Source organism: Polypterus senegalus, chromosome 8 (assembly GCF_016835505.1).
Source record: "Polypterus senegalus isolate Bchr_013 chromosome 8, ASM1683550v1, whole genome shotgun sequence".
In the NCBI taxonomy this organism is placed as follows: domain Eukaryota; kingdom Metazoa; phylum Chordata; class Cladistia; order Polypteriformes; family Polypteridae; genus Polypterus; species Polypterus senegalus.
Window position 1 is genome coordinate 59,760,160 of NC_053161.1, and position 25,788 is coordinate 59,785,947.

At 37.3% G+C, this 25,788-nt stretch overlaps 1 protein-coding gene across 13 annotated transcripts in view; it reads right to left on the bottom strand.

Annotated features, from left to right (window-relative positions):
- cadps2 (Ca++-dependent secretion activator 2) overlaps positions 1–25,788 on the bottom strand; it is a 795,011-nt gene that overhangs the window by 335,555 nt on the left and 433,668 nt on the right. For all 13 annotated transcript variants that reach the window (XM_039761141.1, XM_039761136.1, XM_039761130.1 and 10 more), the window contains exons 7-8: positions 24,758–24,869; positions 17,409–17,548 (exon numbers count right to left, since the gene is read on the bottom strand). In XM_039761141.1, the coding sequence (XP_039617075.1) occupies positions 17,409–17,548; positions 24,758–24,869 (252 nt within the window). The remainder of the gene's footprint in view (positions 1–17,408; positions 17,549–24,757; positions 24,870–25,788) is intronic.

The window sequence follows — 25,788 nt, forward strand, 5'->3', positions numbered from 1 at the left end:
TTCACTGACACAATGTCTAACTTGTGTTTCAGAATGGATGAGTAGTAATTTTCTCAAAATAAAGAGAAAACTGAAATTTTAGTGAGTGGCAAAAATGGATATAATGAAGTTATTAGAAATAAACTTTATGCATTAGGATTAAAAGCCAAGATGGAGGTAAAGAATATAGGGGTAACTATTGACTTTGACCTGAATTTTAAATCGCATATTAGTCAGATCACTAGGACAGCAACTTTTCACTTAAGAAATATAGCAAAAGTTAGACCTGTTATATCATTGAAAGATTCTGAGAAATTAGTTCACGCTTTTGTTTTCAGTTGACTAGATTACTGTAACGCACTCCTCTCAGGACTACCCAAAAAAGACATAAATTGATTGCAAATAGTGCATAATGCAGCTGCTAGAATCCTAACTAGGAAAAGAAAACCAGAGAACATTTTTGATGTCACTACACTGGTTACCTGTGTCATTCAGAATTGACTTTAAAATACTGCTTATGGTTTATAAAGCCATAAATAATCTTGCTCCATCTTATATTTTAGAATATCTGACATCTTACATTCCAAATCGTAACCTTAGATCTTCAAATGAGTGTCTGGTTAGAATTCCAAAAGCTAAACTTAAAAGAAGTGGTGAGGCGGCCTCCTGCTGTTATGCACCTAAAATCTGGAATAGCTTGCCAATAGGAATTCGTCAAGCTAATGAAAGTGAAAGTAGCCAATCCGAGAGTGTTATGCATTTCTTCTTGCTGCTGATTGATTGCTGCCCTGTGACGCGTCTCCAGGTGAGTGGGTTTACCACCACTGAGGGAAACGGGGTTTGGGATGGTGAAAGTTGCTAATCCGAGAGCGTTATTCATTTCTCCTTGATGCTGATTGATTGCTGCCCTGTGACGTGACTCCAGCTGAGTGTCCTCGTGTGTTACATTTTGTTATTGTATTCATTTTGTTATTCTTAAACGCACAAGATGTAGCCGAATCACCCTGCACCTTCTAAAGCTTCTGGCACTGAGCTTAATCGCCAGAAGAAGTTTAAAACACTCCAGGAGAAGGTTGAACTACTGGATTTGCTCCAGGAACTAAAAAGCTATGCTGCAGTAGCGCGCCATTATGGCATTAATGAAAGCACTGCACGATACATAAAGAAGAATGAAGCAGCGATCTGGAGTACCGTATCTGTAAGTTTCTGTGATAGTGCCAAAAAGGTAACAACCGTAAGGAATAAAAATATCATCAGGATGGAATCTGTCTTGGCATTGTGGATCACCGACTCCAGGAAGAACATCCCCTTGGACAGTAACATCATCTGTGAGAAAGAACGAAAATTGTACCAGCAGTTCGCCATAGGAGACAATGTAGCAACCTCCCATCACAATGTTCCTGAAACCTATAAAGAAACCCCACCAGAAGAAGACCCATCCAAAGATACGACTTCTCCTGCAGCGCCTGAAGAAGAGGCGCTACCCAAAAAGATTTAAATCCTCTGCATCATACTGCACAGCTACTTCATCATCATCATCATCAATATCATTTATCATTGGTGAGTACCCGTACATTTTACTGTATTTTAATGAAATGAAATTATGTATTTACTCTGCTTATAACAAAGAAAACGACAGCGCATACCAAAGAAAACACTGCATGAATTACAGTACATACAGCGGTAACACTGGTATTTTACATTCTAGATAGATAGATAGACTATCTATCTATCTATCTATCTATCTATCTATCTCCTCAGTCTGTCAGTGGAGCAAGACAGTGACAAAAGTCACTGAAGCTACTCCTCTGCCTGGAGATGACACTGTTAAGTGTATGCAGTGAATTCTTCATGATTGACAGGAGTTTGCTTAGTGCCCATCGCTCTGCTACAGATGTTAAACTGTCCAGCTTTATTCCTACAATAGAGCCTGCCTTCTTAACAAGTTTGTCCAGGCGTGAGACGTCCTTCTTCTTTATGCTGCCTCCCCAGCACACCACCGCGTAGAAGAGGGCACTCGCCAAACCGTCTGGTAGAACATCTGCAGCATCTTATTGCAGATGTTGAAGGACGCCAACCTTCTAAGAAAGTATAGTCGGCTCTGACATTTCTTACACAGAGCATCAGTATTGGCAGTCCAGTCCAATTTGTCATACAGCTGCACTCCCCGGTATTTATAGGTCTGTACCCTCTGCACACAGTCTCCTCTGATGATCATGGGGTCCATGAGGGGCCTGGGCCTCCTAAAATCCACCACCAGTTCCTTGGTCTTGCTGGTGTTCAGGTGTAAGTGGTTTGAGTCACACCATTTAACAAAGTCTTTGATTAGCTTCCTGTACTCCTCCTCCTGCCCACTCCTGTTGCAGCACACAATAGCAGTGTAATCAGCAAACTTTTGCACGTGGCAGGACTCCGAATTGTATTGGAAGTCTGATGTATATAGGCTGAACAGAACCGAAGAAAGTACAGTCACCTGCAGTGCTCCTGTGTTGCTGACCTTAATGTCAGACCTGCAGTTCCCAAGACACACATACTGAGGTCTGTCTGTAAGACAGTCCACGATCCATGCCATCAGGTGTGAGTCTACTCCCATCTCAGTCAGCTTGTCTCTAAGGAGCAGAGGTTGTATGGTATTGAAGGCGCTAGAGAAGTCCAAAAACATAATTCTTACAGCACCAGTGCCTCTGTCCAGGTGGGAGAGGGATCAGTGTAGCATATAGATGATGGCATCCTCCGCTCCCACCTTCTCCTGGTATGCAAACTGCAGAGGGTCGAGGGCGTGGAGGACCTGTGGCCTCAGGTGGTGAAGCAGCAGTTGCTCCATGGTCTTCATCACATGTGATGTAAGAGCAACAGGCCGGAAATCATTCAGCTCACTAGGATGTGATACCTTTGGGACTGGGGTGATACAAGATGTTTTCCAAAGCCTCGGGACTCTCCCTGTTCCAGGCTCAGGTTGAAGATGCGCTGTAGAGGACTCCCCAGTTCTAACGCACAGGCCTTCAGCAGTCGAGGCGATACACCATCTGGACCGGCTGCTTTGCTGGCACGAAGTCTCCTCAGCTCTCTGCTCACCTGTGCTGCTGCAATTGTGGGTAGGGATGTCTCACCTATGCTGGTATCAGCAGAAGGATGGTTGGAGGATGAAGTACTCCGAGGTGAGAGTGGGTTAGGATGGTCAAACCTGTTAAAGAAGTTGTTCAATTGGTTTGCTCTCTCCACTTCTCTCTCGATGGTGGCACCCGCTTCGAGCTGCAGCCAGTGATGATCTTCATCCCATCCCACACTTCCTTCACGCTGTTATTCTGCAATTTCTGCTCCAGCTTTCTCGTATACTGCTCCTTCGCCATCCTGAGCTGGACTCGTAGTTCCATCTGCACGCGCTTGAGCTCATGCTGATCACCGCCTTTAAAAGCCCTTTTCTTCTGGTTCAAAAGGCCCTTGATGTCACTTGTAATCCATGGCTTGTTGTTAGCATAGCAGCATACTGTTCTTACTGGAACTACAATGTCCATACAGAAGTTGATGTAATCAGTTGTGCAGTCAACAGCCTCTTCAATGTTCTCACTATGTGACCCAGCAGTATATCCCAGTCTGTAGTTCCAAAGCAGTCTCTCAGAGCCTGCTCTGCCTCAGGGACCACTTCCTGAATGAGCGTGTGGTTGTAGTTAGCACCTTCACTCTTGGTTTGTAGTGAGGCTGAAGCAGAACCAGGTTATGATCTGCTTTCCCAAGCTCAGGCAGCGGGTGGTGCTGTATGTGTCTTTAACGTTTGCATACAGTAGGTCAATAGTCCCATTTCCCCGGGTGTTACAGTACACATACTGGAAGAAGGCAGGTAATGTTTTATTCAGTGTTACATGGTTAAAGTCTCCAGCGATTAGCACAAGAGCCTCAGGGTGCTGCTTTTGTAACTTAGCAACTGTGGAATGGATGATGTCACTCGCTATCTCCGCGTTCGCTTGAGGGGGGATGTAAACAATAACAACAATCATGTGTCCAAACTCTCTTGGCAAGTAATAGGGACGCAGACTTACGCCAACAGTTCGATGTCCCTGCAGCAATTGGAGATTTTAACGTTTATATGTCCAGAGTTGCACCACTTTGTATTGACATAGAGAGTGAGTTCCTCCTCCTTTCCGCTTCCCACAGGTATTTGCGTCTCTGTTTGCTCTAACTATGCTAAACCCGGGTAGCTCCATGTTAGCATCTGGGATGGTAATTGTTAGCCACGTTTCACTAAAACACAGCAAACTGCATTCTCTATAGGTTCTGACATTTTTCACCAGCATAGCCAGTTCGCCGATCTTATTTGGTAGTGACTTCACAAGTGAGTTTCCAAGGGTCACAGAAGGCACTGACGGTTTATAACGCCATTTTCTCGCAAGCTGCTTGGCTTTTATCTCATCTTTTATCTTTGCACCAGCTCGGCTGCCCCGATATCGTCTTCTTACCTCATCAGGTAAATAGCGAACCACACCGGCGTGGGCATTTGTTCTCAGTGCTTTAAGCTGACTACTTGAATAGGCGAGTCTCGGAGTGTAAAAATCCATGTCAAGTAGTAAAAATAGTAAAAAGTGTCCAGGGAGCGATTCCACATATAAGAAAGTGGTAGAAGTGATCAGTGAAATAGAGAAAAATAGAAAAAAGGTAAAAAGATAAAATCATACACGGAGCTGCTGGAATGGCTGCCAATCACGCGGCGCCGGAAAGGCAACTACATTCTAGCACAGCACGAGACATAGCAGTACAATACTGTACAGTAGACGGGTTTACCTTCACATTCTGTTTTTAGGTAATGTATTAAGGTAAATTTTTAGGTAATGTATTAAGCTGAGTTTGCAACAAAATTAAAGTGCTTTGGGGGTATACTGTATTTACAGTAGGGTTGAAACTATAAAAATAGGCATTTAAAAGGCATTTTTTAACCACATCCAAAAGTCGCGTTTTTTCACAATTTTGGGGAGGTACTTTATAGTTGTAATTACAGTTTAGTTTTTGTTTTTAGTTTTGTTTTTATTTCATTTAATACAATTCTTCTTTAACAATTTTAGGTACAGCTTATGCTAACAAGAAAAACCTTGTTAATTACTTACACAAATTTGACTTTACAAACAAACCAAAGCCTGCCTTAAGGTCACAAAATGCTAAGCATTATAAGAAAACAGAACAAACACTGAGAGTCTGAGCATTTGGCTATAGGACCTTAAAGCTGTGAAACGATCTACCGGTTAAATAGGGATGCCCCTTTGGTCCGAGTTTTTAAATCCAGGCCAAACAAATGTTACTTTAGTTTAGCATACTCTAACTAGAAAAATCAAATTAGTTGTTTTTATTGTATCCTTGAATTTTACCCATTAGCATAAAAATGTAAGTATTACAACCATTATTTATATTATATGAAATTATATATAAACCTCTGTTTTGTTTCTCTTCTCGGTATCATCCTGCAGCACTGGGTGCCACTGCACTCTTTCCAAGTTATTTTCTTGCCAATGGAAAAGACACAAAAGACACTGGGAACCTTGTCTTATTACGCTGCCCAGAAAAGACCTACACTGTAAAATACTCAGGATGGGGTGAGGTGCCACTTGGCCTAGGTTTTCAGGACAGTGGCTGTGTTTGATGTTTTCTATAACTTTGTGTGATAAACCATTCTGGACCACCAGAAGGTTTACTTTATCCAAGGAGGCTGCTAACTTAAGTGTTATTTTTTTTATATATTCCTCTTTCCTATTGTCCATTGGACAAATCTCAACAATAATATAAATGGACATCATGTTTTTGGTTTTAATCAGTTTGAAGTAGCTTTCTCTGCTGTGTATGTAACCTGTATTTTACATGTGTTAATTTTTGCAAAGCTTGTGACTGTATTTCACCTGTGAGCTTACAGCGCTCTGAGCCTGTAGTGTTACATAAACATAAATTGACTCGACTTCCTTAATTACCAGACAATTACTGCTAATAATTGCAGATAATTCTTTTACCTTAACTTTAACTGAATTATCTTTTTAATGTTCAGAACCGTTAATTGATTGTTTTTTAATAACCTGCAACAAAACAGCAATGAGATGCAAAGTAAAAAAATGACCTGCATACTTGATCCTAATGGAACTTGTGTGTGTCTGTAACACAGTTCATGTTTCAATAAAATATTTTACAAGAAAAAAGTAAAATTTGGAGAAGTATTGATTTGCTCTAACTCACAAAATATTTTACAACACTTCCAGAAAAAAAGAATATTAAGAACTTTGGAGCTGTCTGGTGTGACAGAATTAGAGCAATAACAAGCCTTAGAATTAAATGTGTTATATGAGGAGCAACAGTTGCTTCAAATTAAGAAATTGGTTGGAATGAAAATGGTGTAACATTGACTAATTTGGAAATTTGCAGGCTTCCTTTGCCTCTCACTATTGTGTGGCCCTTCCTAAGGAAAATAAGAAACAATTACACTTTCTGAATTCTAAAAAGTAGGCCAATTAAAATTGAATTGAAGCTTCCAAAACTCTCTGAAACAAAAACCTGCAGCCAACTACAGTTCACAAGAGACTGAGTTGGACCTCCCTAATTATAAAAGTAATACTGTTTCATATAGTAAATGATGATCAATTGCTCAATACATTTGTTACTTTTGACTAACATGAAATGTACTGTTTTCTAACAAGGAATTTTGCCACTTTTCTTCCATTGTTTGATAATTTTGTGATTTATAGGTTCAGCTTGCCACTGTTTTCTTCAAAACTGTTAATCAAGGTTTGATTTGCTAATGTGCTCCACTCCATTTGTGATAAGTCTAATAAGTTCCTTGTCCTCAGGTTAGGGTGAAAAACACAGTTTAAATATTACTGTTTGCAGTAAAGGAGAACATTATAGGGATATGGAAACAAATGTGCCTAACAAAAACATTTACTATGTAAAGGAATCTTCCATTTTTTCCCATTCGGCTACTCCCGTTAGAGAAAAAGATGATCCACTGTGGCAAGCCTATTTTTCATATATTTTTTTTATTTTCTTTTTTTCATGTGATCGGTAAGTTATTTTGCTTTCAAAGAATGCATAAATCTGTTTCTGAATCAATCCCATAATGAGGTAAAGGTGGCAATAATGTAAGCCTGTGTGTGAGTTTTTTTTTTTTTAAAAAAACAAGTACAGTTTCTGCACTAGCATGGTGAAATACATTTGAGTGATGCTGTAGCATCACTATTGTGAAACATTTTTACATGTGTTTTTTTTTCAAATTCAATACTATGAATTTTTCAAATACTATGAATTTTTGAAACTCAATACTATGTAAAGGAATTTACCCTGTTTTAAATTGCAAAATTACATTTTACCCTATTTTAGTCATTCAGTTACTATGAACGAGTGCAAAGTATTCACATATTGAAAACATATTCACTTAAAGAGTATTTAATAGCTCTATGCAGTATAGCATTGCTTCTGTGAAGGCTAAAGTGCTATTTATTTCATCCACCCATTATTTTAATTTATATAAAAAGAATATTAATTCTGAGATTAAATAATTTATCTTCATAAGGTTTATTAGTTGGTTGATTAGTCTGTAGGATAAACAAAGAATACTTTAAGTGAACATTATTTATTTTACAGTGCCACCATGTGGAACTGACTATATTAATAATTATTTATTTTGTACACTCTCTGTATTTTCCAGCATATGCTGCCCTCTACATTTCGAGAATGAAAATTACCAGTCTTCCCTCAGCAAAAATCTGAACTTTAAAATGATCAGAGGACAGTTACACATCATGAGAGGAAAATGATTTACTAAATCATTAAGATCACTTGAGCATACGAAGAAACAAATGAAGATTTCAAATAATACATTTGATGTAATCATAAAACTACTTTGAACAAGAAATCACACCGTATCTCACATGCCAAAAAAATAAACAATCAGAAAACTCTGATTCTGTGACTCAGTAGCTGGTTATAATACAACATGGCATTACACTGAAAGAAGTAAATTACAATAAAAATGTAATGGGTTTCCATGGCCAAGCAACTGCATCCAAGCCTTACACATCACCAAGTGCAAAACAAAGCATTGAATGCAGTGGTGTAAAGCACACCGCCACTGGACTCTAGAGCAGTGGAGATGTGACCACTGGAGTGACGAATCATGCTTCTCTGTCTGGCAATCTGACGGACGAGTCTGGGTTTGGCGGTTGCCAGGAGAACGGTACTTAACCTGAATGCATTGTGCCAAGTGAAAGCTTGCTGGAAGGGGGATTATGTTGTGGGGTTGTTTTTCATGGGTTGCACGAAAGCCATTTTGGACAATTACATGCTCCCAACTTTATGGGAACAGTTTGGGGATGGCCTCTTCCTGTACTGACATGACTGTGCACCAGTGCACAAAGCAAGGTCTAAAAAGAAATGGATGAGCAAGTTTGGTGTGGAGGACTGGCCTGCACAGAGCCTTGACCTCAACCCGACAGAACACCTTTGGAATGAATTAGAGTGGAGACTGTGAGTCAGGCCTTCTTATCCAACATCAGTGCCTGACCTCACAAATGCTCTCCTGGAAGAATGGTAAAAAAATTCCAAGAAACACACTCCTAAACCTTGTAGAAAGTCTTCCCAGAAGAGCTGAAGCTGTTATAGCTGCAAAGGGTGGGCCAAACACACACTGTATACAGTACAATCCCTCTTAACCGGCCACCTTGAGACTGGACCCTTGGCCGGTTAATCTGACGCATACTGAGGTAGGGCGATTTCCCTCTTGCGCTGGAAGAAGCAGGGGAGCCGGCAGGTAGAAAGAAGAAGGCACAGTGCTTTGGATTTTAAGAGACTGCTTCCAGCCATTGTCTAAACCTCGTTTGAATTGTTTTTAATGGACTTGTTTTCTAACTAAAGGATTTTAACCTCCACTAATTCACTCATTTTAATGGATTATTTATTTAAAGAAGACTTTTGATACACTGCACTTTATTTCATTTGAACACTTTGTTGTTTGCTGGTTTTAAAATACCTCTCGCCTTCCAGGAAAGAAGGGAATGCATACATATATTATAAAGAAGAACTCAGGATAAAAAAAAAAAAAAAATAAATAATTTATTTCAACAGGCCGGTTAATCCGTTGGCCGATTAATGCGAGGCCAGTTAAGAGGGATTGTACTGTATATATATTGTATACAGTACATATGACAGTTTCAAGTTCTTTCAAATAAAGATTTATTAACAACAATAGCTTTTCCAGTATTTAAATCAACAATAGAGTGCACACTAATTTCTTCTTCTTCATTACAGCTATCTTTCATGAGTGAGATGGCTGCTTTTATGCCGGACCCGAGATTCTCTAAAGCTTGGAGAGTAACTCCTAATAGCGTCCTCTGGTGGCACCCAAGGACCCTAACTGGGTTGCCCTTCAAACCTCTAGTTCCCAGGCCACCCTGCAGGTGTCCATAGTGGGGCAAAATCAGAGGAGCACTCCCCCTTTTTGTACTGAAGGACAAATTGTCCATAAACTTCAGTTTCCTTTTCTCCACTCATTATATGTTTATTCCAACTGGGATAGGAATCTACAACCAATCTGGCTGGCTGGCATGTTCTTTCATGTAGTCATTCCTTTATGGCCTCCCAGCTGTGCAATGATTAATCTTCCATCCTAGCTGGGATGGCTGTCAATCCAGCATAGAATCTGACCCCACTCATCTGAAACTTGTGGGGCACAGTGGCAAGTCTGCAAGGCATCAGTGATAAACAGGGGTTACACTCACTTTCTGTAAGAAGTAATAAATCCATAGTTAATACATGCAGCTGAACAGTCAGTACTGCCAGGAAACTGTTGATAACCAGGTAAAATATCAGAACCTAGAGCCAACCTGGAACACCGTGAAGGACAAGGTCTTAAAAAATTACCTCACTTTAGCATTCAAAACACAATTAACGTTTGGGTGCTGCTGGGGTTTCTTTTTAAAACAAAAGGGAAAGTTCAGCCCCTTTATAAAACAATAGTCAAGGACAAATGAATAGGAGGTATCTTCAGGACCTGTAAACTATACCACCCTGAACTTAGAGGGGACATTGTCACTAATCACTTCTCCCTTTTTTCTGCATGCAGTTTTGCTTCCATCAAGGGGTGGGTGAGTATGTGTGTTAGATTGGCTGCATTAAAGTTTGCATTATTATTCTATAGTTCTGTAAACATGACTCTGTCTCTTATGCTACAGATGCCAGAATATCCATATTTGCTGTTTTTTTTAAACATTTAAAAAAAAAATACTGTTAATTTTTGGACTGAAATGTTAGTAGTAATACAGAAGAATAGAATGAATGACTAGGCTCTACACACAAGTGAAAAACAGGCCACCTATAAACTACAATGACAAACATGGATTTAATCAATCAATCAATCAATTAATATTATAATATAGGAGGATAATGGGCATCACAGCCGGGATGGAAAATGGTTCATTACCTGGACAGGAGGCCAGTATAATCATGCATATGGTGTGGCCGGACAGACATTGAAATGAATCTATACCCAGCTGGAATGTCTTAATTGATGGACTGAGGAGAACGAAGGATCAGGATTGGATCCATCCTCCATTCACTATGTGGCAGTGGTCCTCAAACTGTAAGCCAATGGGGATACCCACAGGTGTTCTTCGGAATTGGAGTCTGGAAGGGCAACCCTGTTGGGGTCCCTGGGGGCCAACAGATGGTGCTGTTGAGAGTAAGCATTCTTACTTTCTATATGGCCCATAAGTGCTTCCAGGAAGATGCAGCATGACACCAGAAGCGTTCCCAGGTACAACTTAAAAGGTGCCCGCTGCCTCATATAATGGAGTCAAAGTCAGGGGCAACACTCAGTGGAAGGTAGTAAGGAGGAAATGTTATTAGTTTATTGTTTGATTTCTGCATAATTGTGGTTTATATTTGGAAAGGTGATTGTGGAAAGTGCTTTGGAGGAAACAAAAAACTTCTATTTTATTCTAAAAACAAGTGGTGCTTTACTGTGTCTTAAGTTTGTGCACATTCTAAATTTACTCTATCATTTTCTGTTCAGTAACTGAAAAATACTGCTTAAAATCCATTACTTAAATATAAAAATTCAAGCATTATTATACATGTACTGTAGTTTTGAACCACTCTGTTAAGTATGTAACCTTATGACTTGATGCTGGAAAATTAGTTGTTTTTAGTCAACTAAATTACTGGATTATTGCAATGCACTCCTCTCAGGACTACCGAAAAAAAGACATCGATTGCAACTAGTGCACAATGCAGCTGCCAGAATCTTAACTAAGAAAAGAAAATCTGAGCATATCTCTCCAGTTTTAATGTCACTACAATGGTTACTCGTGTCATTTAGAATTGCCTTTAAAATAATGCTTACGGTTTACAAAGTCTTAAATAACCTCGCTGTATACTATATCTCGGAGTGCCTTTCACCTTACACTCCAAATCGTAACCTTAGATCTTCAAAATAGTGTCTGCTTATGATTCCAGGAGCCAAACTTAAAAGAAGTGGTGAGGCAGCCAGTGCTGTTATGCACCTAAAATCTGGAATAGCTTACCGATAAAAAAATTCACCAGGCTAATACAGTGGATCACTTTAAAAAAAACTGCTAAAAACCCATACTTTAACATGGCTTTCGCATGGCTTCATTTTAGTGTAACCCTGATATTCTGTATATGCATTTAATTATAATTTAAATTCATGGCTCCAAAATTCATACTAACCCCTACTTTCTCTGCTGTTCTTTTTCCAGTTTTCTGTGGTGGCAATCTGCTCCACCGTGCAGTCCCTACATTGATGGATTGAAGGCCAGATGCCATTCTGGAGGTTTTTTTTGTTTGTTTTTTCTGTCCTCCCTGGCCATCGGACCTTACTTTATTCTTTGTTAATTAGTATTGCCTAATTTTTTTGTACTTTTTTTCTTTTTTCTTTCTTCATCTTGTAAAGCACTTTGAGCTACATCATTTGTATGAAAATGTGCAATACAAATAAATGTTGTTGTTGTAACATTTACTATTATAAGGTATTATATTTGCATTATTAGTTGCTTTAAAATATAACAGTCAAAATAATTCAAAATTTCAGATGTCACGGTGCTTTAATTTTCCAAATCCATCTGTCCTTTTTTCATTTGTCCTAAGTTTAAAGCTTCCTGTGAGAAGTTACACTTGTCAGTTTTACACAAATCCTTTATTTCAGAACTTCTGTTCTGAGTCCTGTATGCATAACTGTGAACTTCAATCTGAAACATTCAACTGCATGTGAAATGGACAGATGCTTGGACTGATGGACATTTGTAGATGTGTTAATTACACAGAATGAATGTGAAGCCTCCATTCATTTATCAGAACTGTATAGGTGACTATTAAAAGTGATTTATCTCGTTATCTTTTCAACTCCTCATACAAATATGTTACAGTACAGGTTACTACACCGCATTTGATCAGTAAGTTATTTCAAAGAATGCACAAATCTGTTTCTGAACCAATTCCATAATGAGGTAAAGGTGGTAATAATGTAAGCCTGTGTGTGAGGGTTTTTTTTTTTTAAACAAGTACAGCTTCTGCACTAGCGTGCTGAAATTCATTTGAGTGAACCCAAACCATTTCCAGACATGACATCTGCTGTAGCATCACCATTGTAAAACATTTTTACATGCATGTTTTTTTTTCTTATATATTATTGTGCCTTCCAATGTAATTCTCATAATTACAGTCATGCATGAGCGCAGCACTAACTTTCTCAATACTACCTGTACTGTAAAAAAAAGCTAGTACCATTATATTTTCAGGACTTTGGTACCTAATTGGTGCCAAAGTGTCGGTTTTAGTGATATCTTTACTCTACATGTCTGCATGGATTTCCTTCAGGAATTCCAGTTTCTGCCCACAGTCCAAAGACAGGCAGTGAGCTTAACTGGCATTGCTAAACTGGCCCTAGTGTGTAAGTGTGTATGTTTGCCCTGTGGACTGGCACAATGTTCAGAGATTGTTCCCACCTTGTGCCCAATAACTTCTGGGATATATAAAGGGGATAGTGAATGCATTTCGACTTTAAGTCATTTTTGCCAGTCATTTTCCCAGATGGAAAAATAATTCTCAAAAAATTTCTCACAATTGAATAACATGAAATCGACATCCACTGTACACAGCAATATTTTTCAAAACAATTTGGACATGATAGCCGTATACAATTTTAACCATGATAGAACACTCTCAATGGACATAGGGTTGCATGTCCTATTATAATTATGTGAATGTTTCATTCTTTAATATTAAAAAACTGATCACAAAAAAGGTGTTTGTAAATTTTTTTTTTACAATTTAAACAAATTATTTTTTCTTTTGGACTATTGCCATTTCGATTTTTGTAAGTTTTGCATAGTTTCAATTGTTGAAAAATATTCTTCTGTATTACTTTTTCAAATAATTCACATAGTTCATATAATTATCAAACATAAACATGTGATTAGGAGAATACAGGAAATGTAAAACGTTTGCTGGCCATACAGTATTTGTAACAGTATGCAGCTATACTGGCAGAGGGCACTAGTGCTCTTTCCAAAGAAAGAAAAGAAAAATTACCTTGGTTATTATAATGAAACTAGATGCTGTGCAACATATTCTAATTGAATATATAATTAAGAAATGGAAACTCACAATCTGGGAAAGTAGATTACTTTATAATAAAAAAAACAACAGATCACACTAAATCAACAAAGGTAATTTGTTCAATTATGTCCCAAACTTATCCTAAAAGCTGCAGAAGCATTGTCTCTGTAACTGCAGGCTCAATTTTAGAATGGCAGGTAGGTTTCTCTGACTTCATGTTGGGTTTCCTGTTAGAAGTCAAGTTTCCTCCTATAGCCCAAAGACAGAATAACCTTGTTCATTACCAGTCATCTCAGGGAAGTAAACTACCCACATAGTATCAAGACCTCAACTATTTCTTGCACACTACACATTCAGACAACTGAGATCTTGCCACACCTCCACATTTAAAATGTTTGTTTTGCCAATTTCTGAGTACAGTGAACAGAGAGGGGTCATGGCATGGTCACACACAAAGGATCTGCAGCCTGGCCTGTTTATTGTACAAGCATCTGGTTTGCAGTACTGCATGGTTGCAGAATCCTACCTAAGTTTTCTCTTTGCCTTTATATATTGGTATTGCAGATATTTTCGTATCTGCCTGCACAACCTTTCATTTTTACCCAGTGTCTGAGCAAATACTTGTTATAAATTTGTGTGCATTTTGGCTATCTCAGTACATTGTTGGATTGTTATGGTGTGTGTAGCAATGAATCACTTCACGCAACTGTTCCTTGAATAAGCTTATGTTTCCTATTCTAACACATGTGAAGTCAACGTCCACATGATTGGAAGGTCACAGAATTCTGGAGGAGCGCTGTTGATGGCGTGAGGGTCTGCATGCCATTATGAAATTTTTGGCGCACACACCATAGTGGACCCTTGTGGCAATGTGGATGTGCCAAATATAAACGTGGCTTTAATCATCGCTAACCTTTTGAATATCTTTAAGATATTAAGTCACAAATGAATACAATGAAAAAAGAACTATGTCTTTAACCAGTGCATGCTATATAAAGAAAGGTATTTTGATAGGCGCAGGAGAAGATTTGTAAGTAACACCAGCTGAACAAATTGGACACATGGATCTTCTGAGTTAGTGTATCCACCATCCTGGTAATCTGAGGAAATGCCACCAATGGGTGATTAGCTGCCTGCAAATCAAGTATCTCTATGTCAAAATCACTGACCTTTAGCCCAACAAAATCTCCTTGTGGAAAAATGACAAAAGTACATCTCCATGTAAATTCCCCATGTAAATTATATCAGAAATCACAGCCACAGTCCAATAATGTTAAACAATTTGACCCTTTAACCACCAATAAAGTACTGAGCAACACTCCAACATTTCCCACATCAAAGCTTAATGTGTATGGATCTGTCCCACACATGCCAATCGCCCAAATAGTGTGGCATCTGTTACCCATCCTTCCTTCTACAGATAGTGAGCCACACACAGTGGCAATAAGATTTCTTCGAGATAAGACTACTTGATCATGAGACTCTGATCATTGGATCTAGCTCAGTCCCTGGAGAAGTGGTTTGGCTCGATGTGTCAAAAATAATCATATCAAAAGCACAAGCTCTAACCTTCATTATAGCTGCTAGACTTTCCACCACTAACAAGGCCTCTACTGTAAGCCTTTCATATACAATAAATAAGGCATCCATCCAACATTATATTAATCCTCTCTTCCTGACTCTTGTTGAAAAGAAATCTATCCCAGAAGTATCATGCCCAAAAACAGGAAATAACCAGGAGCTCAAATTTACACTATGCAAAGTTGGACCATCCAGACAACCTATAAAATGCATACCAAGGTTATTGGATGAAATAAGAATATATTGGAGGATTATTTGTAGAACTCTGCATAGGCAGTGACCAAACTGCAAACTGAGGTCTGCCATTACTCCTGCTTTAAAAAAAAAAAACACAACTCATGAAAATTATGCAAAAATTTGCTGCTCTACTTTTGTATCACTTTTCAAAAAATGAAGGCTGGTAATTTCATTGTTACACAAGAAAAGTAACTTTTAGTGCAGCATTACAACATAACATCATTCTTGACTGGATACTAGCAAGCCATAGTCTGTTATCTAACATCACCTACTTTTAAATGTCAATTGTTTTTCGCTCAATTTAATTAAATTATCTATACTGTACATATTCTTACCTATAATTTGTCCCTTCAATTACTTGCAAGCTTTTTTTAACACTCTTTCTCTTAACAGCATGGTTTATTCTTTGTCACCCTACCTTGCCTTTGCTTCTTTTTTCAATTCTGTATCTGTAAGGGAGCAACCCTATTAGCAGACTCATTCTTTGGATAGAATCTCATGATTTTTATTTTGACTGAATACAAAGCATTAGCATTCTCCTTAGCATCTGCAGAAGTGAAAGACTCCTTTTTCCTTCAGTTTCATACATCTTGCACACTTTAACCCATCAGTATAGCCTGTTTACTGTTTTATTCATATGACTTTTTGCTATGTGAGCCTAATTTGCAGTTTAACTATAGGGAGCTCTTAAGTACTCCCAGGAAATATGGAAGAGAAAGCAGTCAAAAACAACATTCCCAAACTCTAATCTAATCCAATTTAGGAGCACAGGCAGTCATAGCCAATTACATAATGTAATTCCATACGATATTGCAAGTAGCTTGGCCTCTGTACAGATTGCACTGTACATGTATATAATTTACATACTGTATATACCAAACACATGTCATACATAATAAAAAGAAACTTAATTAAGCATAACCATCACTGCAGTTTAAAATTGACAGCAGATGCAAGATTCATTGCATGATCTACGCTTTTCTTGTTTTGCTATTTCATACTTATTTTAACAGTGTTATTTCATTTCTGCCACTATAACAGATGTTCAGCCAAATGTCTGAGAGCTGGTTGAATGAATTCAGAGTATTGCCAATGGGCAAGATGATTGTCATAGAACAATGAAGAGGGAAGAATCAGTTCATTGAAAACTCTTATGTAATGCATTTAAGGAGTGCTTAAGAAACTTCTTCTGTTACAGTTTAGGAATAAGAAAAGCAGCACAGTAGGAAAACTCGTGATCACACTTCACAGGAGGCATGTTTACACTAATAGGCATAAATGCACTACAGAGTCAGAATGAAAAGAAATTTGCAAGTTAAAGTTGTACAAAATACCATGGCGGTAGCAACCAGATTGCCACTTTGAATAAGCCTTGCAACTCCAAACAGCCTTTTACATTTTCCGACACATTGATCTCTCCCATAAGACACATTATTGTACAGATTTCAGAAATGCTGCAGAAAGAAAGAAGTGTTTCTGCGACACCATAAAAATCTGTTTTTTTGCGTGTAGAGTTCCTAAGTATTATTTTAGCAAAAAAAAGTCCATCAGCTCATACTTACATTGTGCTCTTAAGATTATAAGCCAATGTGTGAAATTAAGATGCGACGTGGGTAAAAAGCAAATCATTCCAGAGTGGAAAAGATTTTCTAGAAAGGCATTCAAAGCATTTCTCACCTGTGCTGCCACCAAAAGTGAATTCATGAGAGATTTTCTTTGGTTTTTGAACTGATATTTGAATATAACTTTGAACATCTTTAACCACTATGCAGACAATACACCTTTAAAAATTAAATACGGTACTATTCTGTAATATTTGTTTAATTAACTTAAGTACATTATCGCATAATCAGCAGTATTTAAAGATAAAAAAAAGAAATCTTACTGTATATACTTGTTAGCTTAATAATTGTATTCTGTGCTTGTTTTGTTAATTTATCTTTAAAATAATTATAAAATAAAGGAAATAGGGCTTTAATTTTTGAAACTTACAAAAAAAAAAGGAAATAACTTACCCACAGTGCTTCATGTTTTGAGGCTTGTCCATTCTCACAGCAAGCTTTATCTTGAGGTCAGAGTCTTGGCTATTTTTTGGCACAATCATTTTGTGTAGTTCTGGTGTCTTCGGACTGTTTGTTGTTGGATAAAGGATGACCTGTCATAACAGAGAGTACACACACATTAACTGGTTTTCCAATGTAGTTAACAGTGTATAGTATGCTATTTATTCAACTTCAGTTGGGCCATAAAGACTGCTGGTTTTCATTCCAGCTACTTTCTTAATTAGTAGCCAGTTACTTCTGCTAAAGGTACATATTTTCCCCTGCTAAGCGACAGAATCCAAGAATTATACAATTGGTTGCAGTGAAAACCTAAAGACATCCTTGTTGTGGACCTACTACAGTCTGAGACTCCTGAAACATAATACACATTCTTATCATTGTTTTTAGTGCAGAGCAGCTACATAATATTGTTAACTGGCAGCTGGTTAAGGATGAAATAACCAATTCAGGCAGTGTGTTAAATCACCAAGGAGGTCGTACTAGTGCTCCAGTACATTCTGTATGTAGGTGCAATTTGTAAACCAGAGGCACACCATTTAATATTTCTCAAGAGTGTCTGTGATGGTGTGGGTCATCTCCTTGCTCCCTCTTCATTTATGGGAGCCTCTTGAACCTGACACCATCGATAACATACCCGGATGAGCCAAACAGCCGCGGACCTCACTTTACCACAATATCTTGCAGAATTTCCACTTTCCATGACATATTTACATACTTCTGTATGGAAGATTAGAAGCTGCCAATTCACTTGGCCTAGAATTGCTGGTGGTAGCTTTAACAGCAGTGAAACATTCATCATTTGGAACAGTTTCATTGTTCTGTTTGACTTTTTAAAGAATTAAATCCAAAATTTAGAAGCACAGAACTCTTTTATGAATAACAGCAAACAGTTTTGGCAGTGAAGATTGTTGGTTTATTCAGGGTTGATTAAGGATGGTTAAGACTCCAGTTTTATACTCTTTTGTTACGTGGTTTATGTTTAATTACAAAATGATTTTAACAATGATAATGCTATCAGAAAACAAATATAAACTTAAATGGCAAATTTTATTTTAATGGTGCCATCTGGTTGTCCTAATGTGGAAAGTTAAGATATTGGATATATACATAATGAGAAACAAAAAATATGTAAGAGCCTGGAGTAATATGGAAATAAAACCTAAGCTATAAACAAACCTTATGCCAATACAGAATCATGCATCCATCCATTTTCCAAACACACTATATCCTGAGCAGGAGGCTATCTGAGCAAGTATAGGGTGCAAGGCACAAACAATTCCCTGATGTGGGCACCAGTCCTTTGCAGGGCCAACACGCACAGGCAAATTTAGTACTGCCAAACTACCTAACCTGCATTTGTTTGGTCTGCGGGAGGAAACCAGACAGAACCATGAAAAAGAAATGATTCGCTAATGACATTTCATCCCAAATCACTTTCTTACATTGATCAAACCGAAACAGTATCATTGGAAATCCAGTTTGCTTTAGAAGTACTGATTAGTATATTTCTACATCATAAAAAGCACTTTGAGCTACATAATTTGTATGAAAATGTGCTATATAAATAAATGTTGTTGTTGTTGTTGTAGTACATGATAACAAAGATAAGACTTTTTATGATTTATAATACACAAATGTTTTCATTTCAGCTTTTTTTTTTGTCTATGTTCACTGTCTGCAGAGGCACATGCAAGCAAGTATTTCATTGTACATGGTACTTGTACACATGACAATAAAGAATTGAAATTGAAATTAAAGGAAACAGTTTTACTGTAAATCATACTTTCCAGAAAAAAGCCTGCTAGGCAAAAATCCTTGTCTAATACACTTGAAGGCGCAAAAAATTCTAGGGCAAAACCTTTGATTCGAATCATCTACATTCTGTAGGAATAGCAGAAAGGCTACTGGCAGTGTTTTTAAATGCAAATGGTGCCATGGAGAAACAGAACAGTGCTTTAGAAAGACATGCTAATGTCAGCTTAAACATTATTTGTTGAATGCATTTGAATTTCCTAAAGTCATTATAGCAAAGTTTTATGCAGAAAACAGTAATTGTAAATTTAAACATGAACAACTAGTTCCACTCCCACATACATATACAGTACTGCTTGAATACTGTACACCATCCCTTTACAATCAAAATTCAATATGGCAGTATAACTCAGTATATTATACAAATACTGTACTGTATTAACATACAATAATGGAAACAGAATAAGTAAACAAAAACAGCTGGTACTTGACAGATAAACAGTTATAAATTTCACATTCAGGTGATTAGTAGTTTATCCCAAACGAACTAAGGTAAATACTACTTCATGACTTCCTGTGCTGGCAGATAATTCTAATTATAATATCAATATAAATCTGTCTAAGACACCAAGGGAGTAAACATCTTTTCACAGAGATTATGGAAATATTTTCTTTATTTATGATACCTAATCAGGGACTTGCAAAATGGCTTTATATTTTACTTGACTAGACATTAATATGACAGAACGATTTTCAATGAAACTCACTGCATCTTTCAGGAGCAAATTGAATGTAAAAATTTTCTGTAGACACTGCTCGTCCCACCTCTTCATTAGGAAAGAACTGGCAGAATGGGAAAAAAAGATGAAGATCACCATGCCTTTCACAATGTGGTTTTCTTTCTTTCAAACAGAGGATGATAATAAGGGGGGTACACCTCAAAATGTCAGCAGAAATACCAGGAATGGAGTAGGTTTTAACAATAGGAATTAGAAAAGAGTGGGTTAATTCTGTTGTAACTGATTAATAGATGGGCCAGGAAACTGCCTATTCTATAGTGTTACTGATAAAACTTGTCCATGCTTAGCAAACATATATAGGATATAAATGTATTTCAGAATTACATTTTATACAATGCTGCATTCATATAAAAGTAACGTAGCATGCACAAATATAAACCTACAGAAGTGTTTCCTCCATAAGAAGTCTCTGAAATAATTCCCACTATCCTACAATTACTAATTACATTTACAATATCATTATCATTAATCATTAATTATTAGAGCCACTATGCAGCCTCTCACATAATATTGAAAAAGTATATACTGTATATGTTGTCACACATGTGCGCATGGGAAACAGCTTATAGGCTCAAATAATTTAACTTATCTGTGGAACCAGTTGTTGGCTCTGTCCACTAATCCCTTCTCTCTTTACTCTCTGTAGACAAGTAAACTGAGCTGGAGTCCTCAGACGTCACTTCCGGTTTGGCCGACGTCTTTTTCGGGTCCTGTGCCTCTGGACCTGCCCATCTGCCAACTAACCATATAGCTGCCTTCTAGTCTACTTCATTCATTAATGTTTTGAACTCAGTCTGTAAAGGCCGTTATTTTCAACTTGCTTGCCAAATATAGCAATATAGCAATACTATCCAACTGCAGAGCCACAGCACCATACGTCACCGCAGTTTTAGACCCACAGTTACAGACCTGAAAGTGGCGTCTCTGTTGTTTCAGGACTGACTTCGTAAAAATTACTTTTGGGAGGTTTCGGCAAAGCCCGGAAAGTAACGTCGGGTCAAAGACCCATTCAGAAACCAAATAATATGAATCCTAGTGAAGTTCAGAGGGTTTCTGCCATCACGTCATGTCATATATCTAACTAAGCAATATGGATCGTTTCTGTGAAATACACCATTAACATTTACATTGTGTTCAGGTCTGTGGAAACCATTTAACATGTCGACAAAATTAAAATCATCAAGATCTGTGTTAATTGAAAATAGTTTTTCATTTACATTCATGAGAAGTATCTCTCGTTATAAATGAAACATCGACGAATAAAAGATCACATTAGTGCAATCATCATGACCAGGTGTAACTGAAAAAATAGCAGGACAAAGCGAGGCCAGAAGTAAAAGGTAAAGAGCAGAAAAAGTCTTTTTGCATTCGCATCATTCAATGCACAAAACGTAGATTTACACAATAATGGAACATACGCTATGACAATCTGTGGACCTGCGACAGTTAAAGCAACGACAAGTTTAATTTCAAAGAAAACACAATTCGGTCAGGTGTATATTTATGATCACGGAGAAGTGATCGCAATGCGAGCAGCAGAGACACAAAGTAGCAAAAAGGACAGAGGCTGGACAGGCTTTAAAAAGATCGAAGGGCAACGCGACAGCCAGCCCCCCCCCCCCCAACACTCCCCGTGCAGCGTTATACGTCCTGCAAGAAAGAATTTAACCACGCCCAGGGCCAGAAATAAAGGACGAGTATTGTTTTTACAACATCACGCGAGACCAGGCAGTGAGCCATCATTTAAAACAAGTCCACAGACATCTAACCTAACAGCTGTTTAATTGCTTTTGCCAGACATGCATCATGTGCTCCCAGCTCTTAGAACAACGACATGCGACAAGCAAAAGAGGCAGCTTGTGAGCAGCAAAAAGACAGCAAATGATCCAAAGGCATATCCTTACCGTGGGTTCAAAAGCCCCCCAACCCCCCTTCACAACATGAGCAGCATTATACGTCTGGCAAGAAAGAGATGTAATCACACACAGGGCCGTAAATAAAGGACAAGTATTGTTTTTACAAACGTTTTTAAAGTAAAAGTGAAAATAATGCATATGTAACAATTCCCAAGAAAATAACAATCTCTTTAAATTGTATATTGCCTGACTAATGTAAAGTCATCTCTGATGGAGGATTGCTGGAATCGTGGGAAAGAGGGGTCCTTTAATCGGATTAGCGCTATTTCAGATGTGGAATGGCAAAATAGGGGAGGCAGCTTGATGAATGAGATCTCTAGGACTTAAAACAAATCCAAATCATATTATGTGATAACATCTCATGTGAAATTCTACTCCGTAGAATTCTATATAGAATTGCTGGTGGTAGCTTTAACAGCAGTGAAACACGTTATATAGGGCCTGTTGTTCTTTCTGAATTTTGGGCAGGATGCGATATAAATAAATTGTGTTCTTATTAGTATTTCTCTTTTTTTTTTCTTCTGATGGCCCATCGTTTATAATAATAATTGACAAAAACTAGAGCAGTTCTATATAAGACAATTAATATATTGCATAATTCAGTGTAGAATATATATTGCCGTTTTCTTCACATACATGTTTAAAAATATTAGATTGGCTTAAATATTTATTCTAAATTGGTTTAGAACAATATTGCACACATGCATAGTACATTTTAAAAAACGCAATCACTTTTATTGTTAACGTTTTACTAAACTCTAACGTGGTGTAAATTATAATTATATTGTATACTTCATTTCATGAATATAAACAAAAAACTATTTTCAATTAACACAGATCTAGATGACTTTTAATTTTGTCGACATTTTAAATGTTTCCCACAGACCCGAATACAATGTAAATTTTAATGGTGTATTTCACAGAAACAATCTGTATTGTTTAGTTTGATATATGACACGACATGATGGCAGAAACCCTCTGAACTTTATAATGATTTGTATTATTTAGTTTCTGAACGGGTCTTTGGCCGGATGTTACTTTCTGGGCTTTTCTAAGACTTGCCAAAACCTTCTAAAAGTAATTTTACAAAGTCAGTCCTGAAAAGATGGAGACGTTACTTTCAGGTCCGTAACTGCGGGTCTAAAACTGCGGTGACGTATGGTGCTGTGGCTCTGCAGGTGGATACTACTCAAACATATGGGATGGCTACTCCAAACCTTCATCTGTGCCTTTTGTGTTTATTTCACAATATATATATATATATATATGTCAGACATGCAGGCTTAGGTTGAGCCCTGAAGGTATGCAACTGGTCAAAAGTGCAGAAAAGTATTTAGCTTTAACAACTGCTCTAACCCAATTTCCATTTTCCCTAAAGTGTAGGGGAACTAATCTGATGGACGCTGATATCACTTTTACCCATCATCCCACCTTTGTGCCTCTACTTCCACAAAACAAACATAAGCCAGAAAGAGGTCGTCATTGAAGACCAGGAACTCAAATAAGACGCAAATCTACCCCAAGCTGCCTTTATTTTGTTGGAATCAACATTAAATTAAACCTTTTTTGACCTGCATTAGAGCAGATGGAGGTAGTAATCATAGTTTTATTAATTTCCTATTTTATTTGAACAGAAATAGCAATGTTTTGAACCGGAACCTTGGTCATGTCTGTTATATCTGTGGTCCGTGTGCCAAAAGCCTCCCAATAATCTCATGAGTTGGGATCTATACAGACATGTGCAGTGGTGTTTTTTTACATTGAACATAAAAAAAACAGAGTCTCTGTATTTGCAATGGTCGGACAGAGACTAGATTTTGCACTGAATTTGCATATTTTCAGGTTAATGTTGGTTTCTTCTCAGTAAACATATTCTGGAAATATTTATTTAAATATGAATTTTTATACCATTAAGTCTTGCTAAAACTGTGGAAAAGTTGTAATTAGACTTAAAATAGCTAAAAGGTTTCTTGTATCTAAATTAGATGCAACATACCATTTTCTGGGATGGTCAGTTGTGTAGAAACACAAATACACCCAAGGATTATTAATATTTAGCCATCTAGAAATTTTACTTGTCTTGGCGTTATGTCTGGTACAATGGCTCTTTGTGTAACTAAAACAGACCACAATATAAATGTTTTCAATCCATTATCTTTATTGTTTTAAATTAATGATAATAATTTGTATTGCTTTAAAAAATGATGTGAAGTAAAGTAATGAAAACAATGCTTAATAGATATATAATATGAAGAAAACTTGAAATAATGGTGAAATGATTATCAGTGATCCTAAAATGGGAAACTACTTTAATCTAACTATACAATGCCAAACAACTGCAGTTGATAGAAATAATGCCATCTTAATCAGATTCCACTACATTATTGGGCAATCTAGCAAGGTGACCTTAGCATCTCAGAATGTTGTCATCCCGGCAAATGGCAAATAGTGATACACAGGTGTGGCAATTGCCTTGAATCATTGTAATAGGGTTATTGTAATATATATCTTTAAAGTGAAGCGAATACACCTTCCTCAAATTAGACACATTGGTTAGACAGACAGATTGATCTTTATTTGTACTAGGTATATTTCTAGAATTATCAATATAATACTTATACTGATGCCATAGTGTAAGAGGGAGAATTTACACACCACAATTTCAGTGTTTGTCCTGATCTTTCTACTGGGATAGCTTTATACTTTCACTTAAAATCTATATAACTAATGTTATTCAAACATTTAAAAATAATAACATACCCTAAAATGCTTAAATCAAGCACTTCAATACACAGTTATACAGTACTAAGGGTAGAGAGCATGATGTTTTTACCTTTCCTAGTTCCTTATCTTCCAAAGCTAGAACACCAGTACTTTCCGTGAATAGTTTTACTTTAACGACAGGAAGAGGATGAGTTGTAGTAAAATCTCCTTGTGTTCCCCACCTACAGACAAACAGATACAGCAAGAAAATTAAGTTTGAAAACATTTTAGTATATTTTAAGTATTTTTGCAGGTTCAAAACTTTAATAGTGACATGGACATAAAAATATAGTCAATCCTCAACTTATGTGGGGTTAACATTCCTAGGAAATAATTCAAAAGTTGAAAACATCAATGTTAATACATTAAACCTATGGAAAATAGGGGATTAGGTTCTGTGACCACCAAAAAGTATAATTATTTGCCGAAGATTGCTCAAAATGTACTTTTCTGCAAAAGACTATTTTTGATATGCACTTTTCATAACACAGTAACCATGAAATAACCCATAAAATGCAGTACACAAAATAAACAGGTAACATTCAAAAATATTTTTTAGTCATTCACTAGAATTCTGTAACCTTTTGTTAACATTTCAGCTATAAGAAAATGCCAAGACTGGTAATGTATCAACTTCACCGCTGTCTTTCACAGCTGGCTTTGGAGATCAGAAGGACACACTGGCATGAAATAATCCATCAGCAATGTCTGCTTCGTGTGTTGCTTGAAATTCTTAAATATCTCATTGTATGTGAGCACAGCAAAGGCGAGCTGATGTTTAACTTTGAGGCTGCGATCGATACTGAGACCAGTAGCCTCAATGTCTCAAGCCAGCTGGTTGATTTGTTAACATTAAACTCGTAGCCGACAAAAGAAGCTGACAGACCAACATGAAATTTATCTAACATCTTTAGTTTTTTACTAAGCTACATCACTGAATTTGTAGGCTTGGATTTAGCAACCAAAGGATTTGCTCTACGCTTAGGGGGCATAACTGTAGCACAAAGCGTTGATAAATTAAGTATACCATTGAAAATATGCAACAAATGCATTGGGTGCTCTTTACAATGGTAGGATGATAAAGACCAATAAATCACCTAG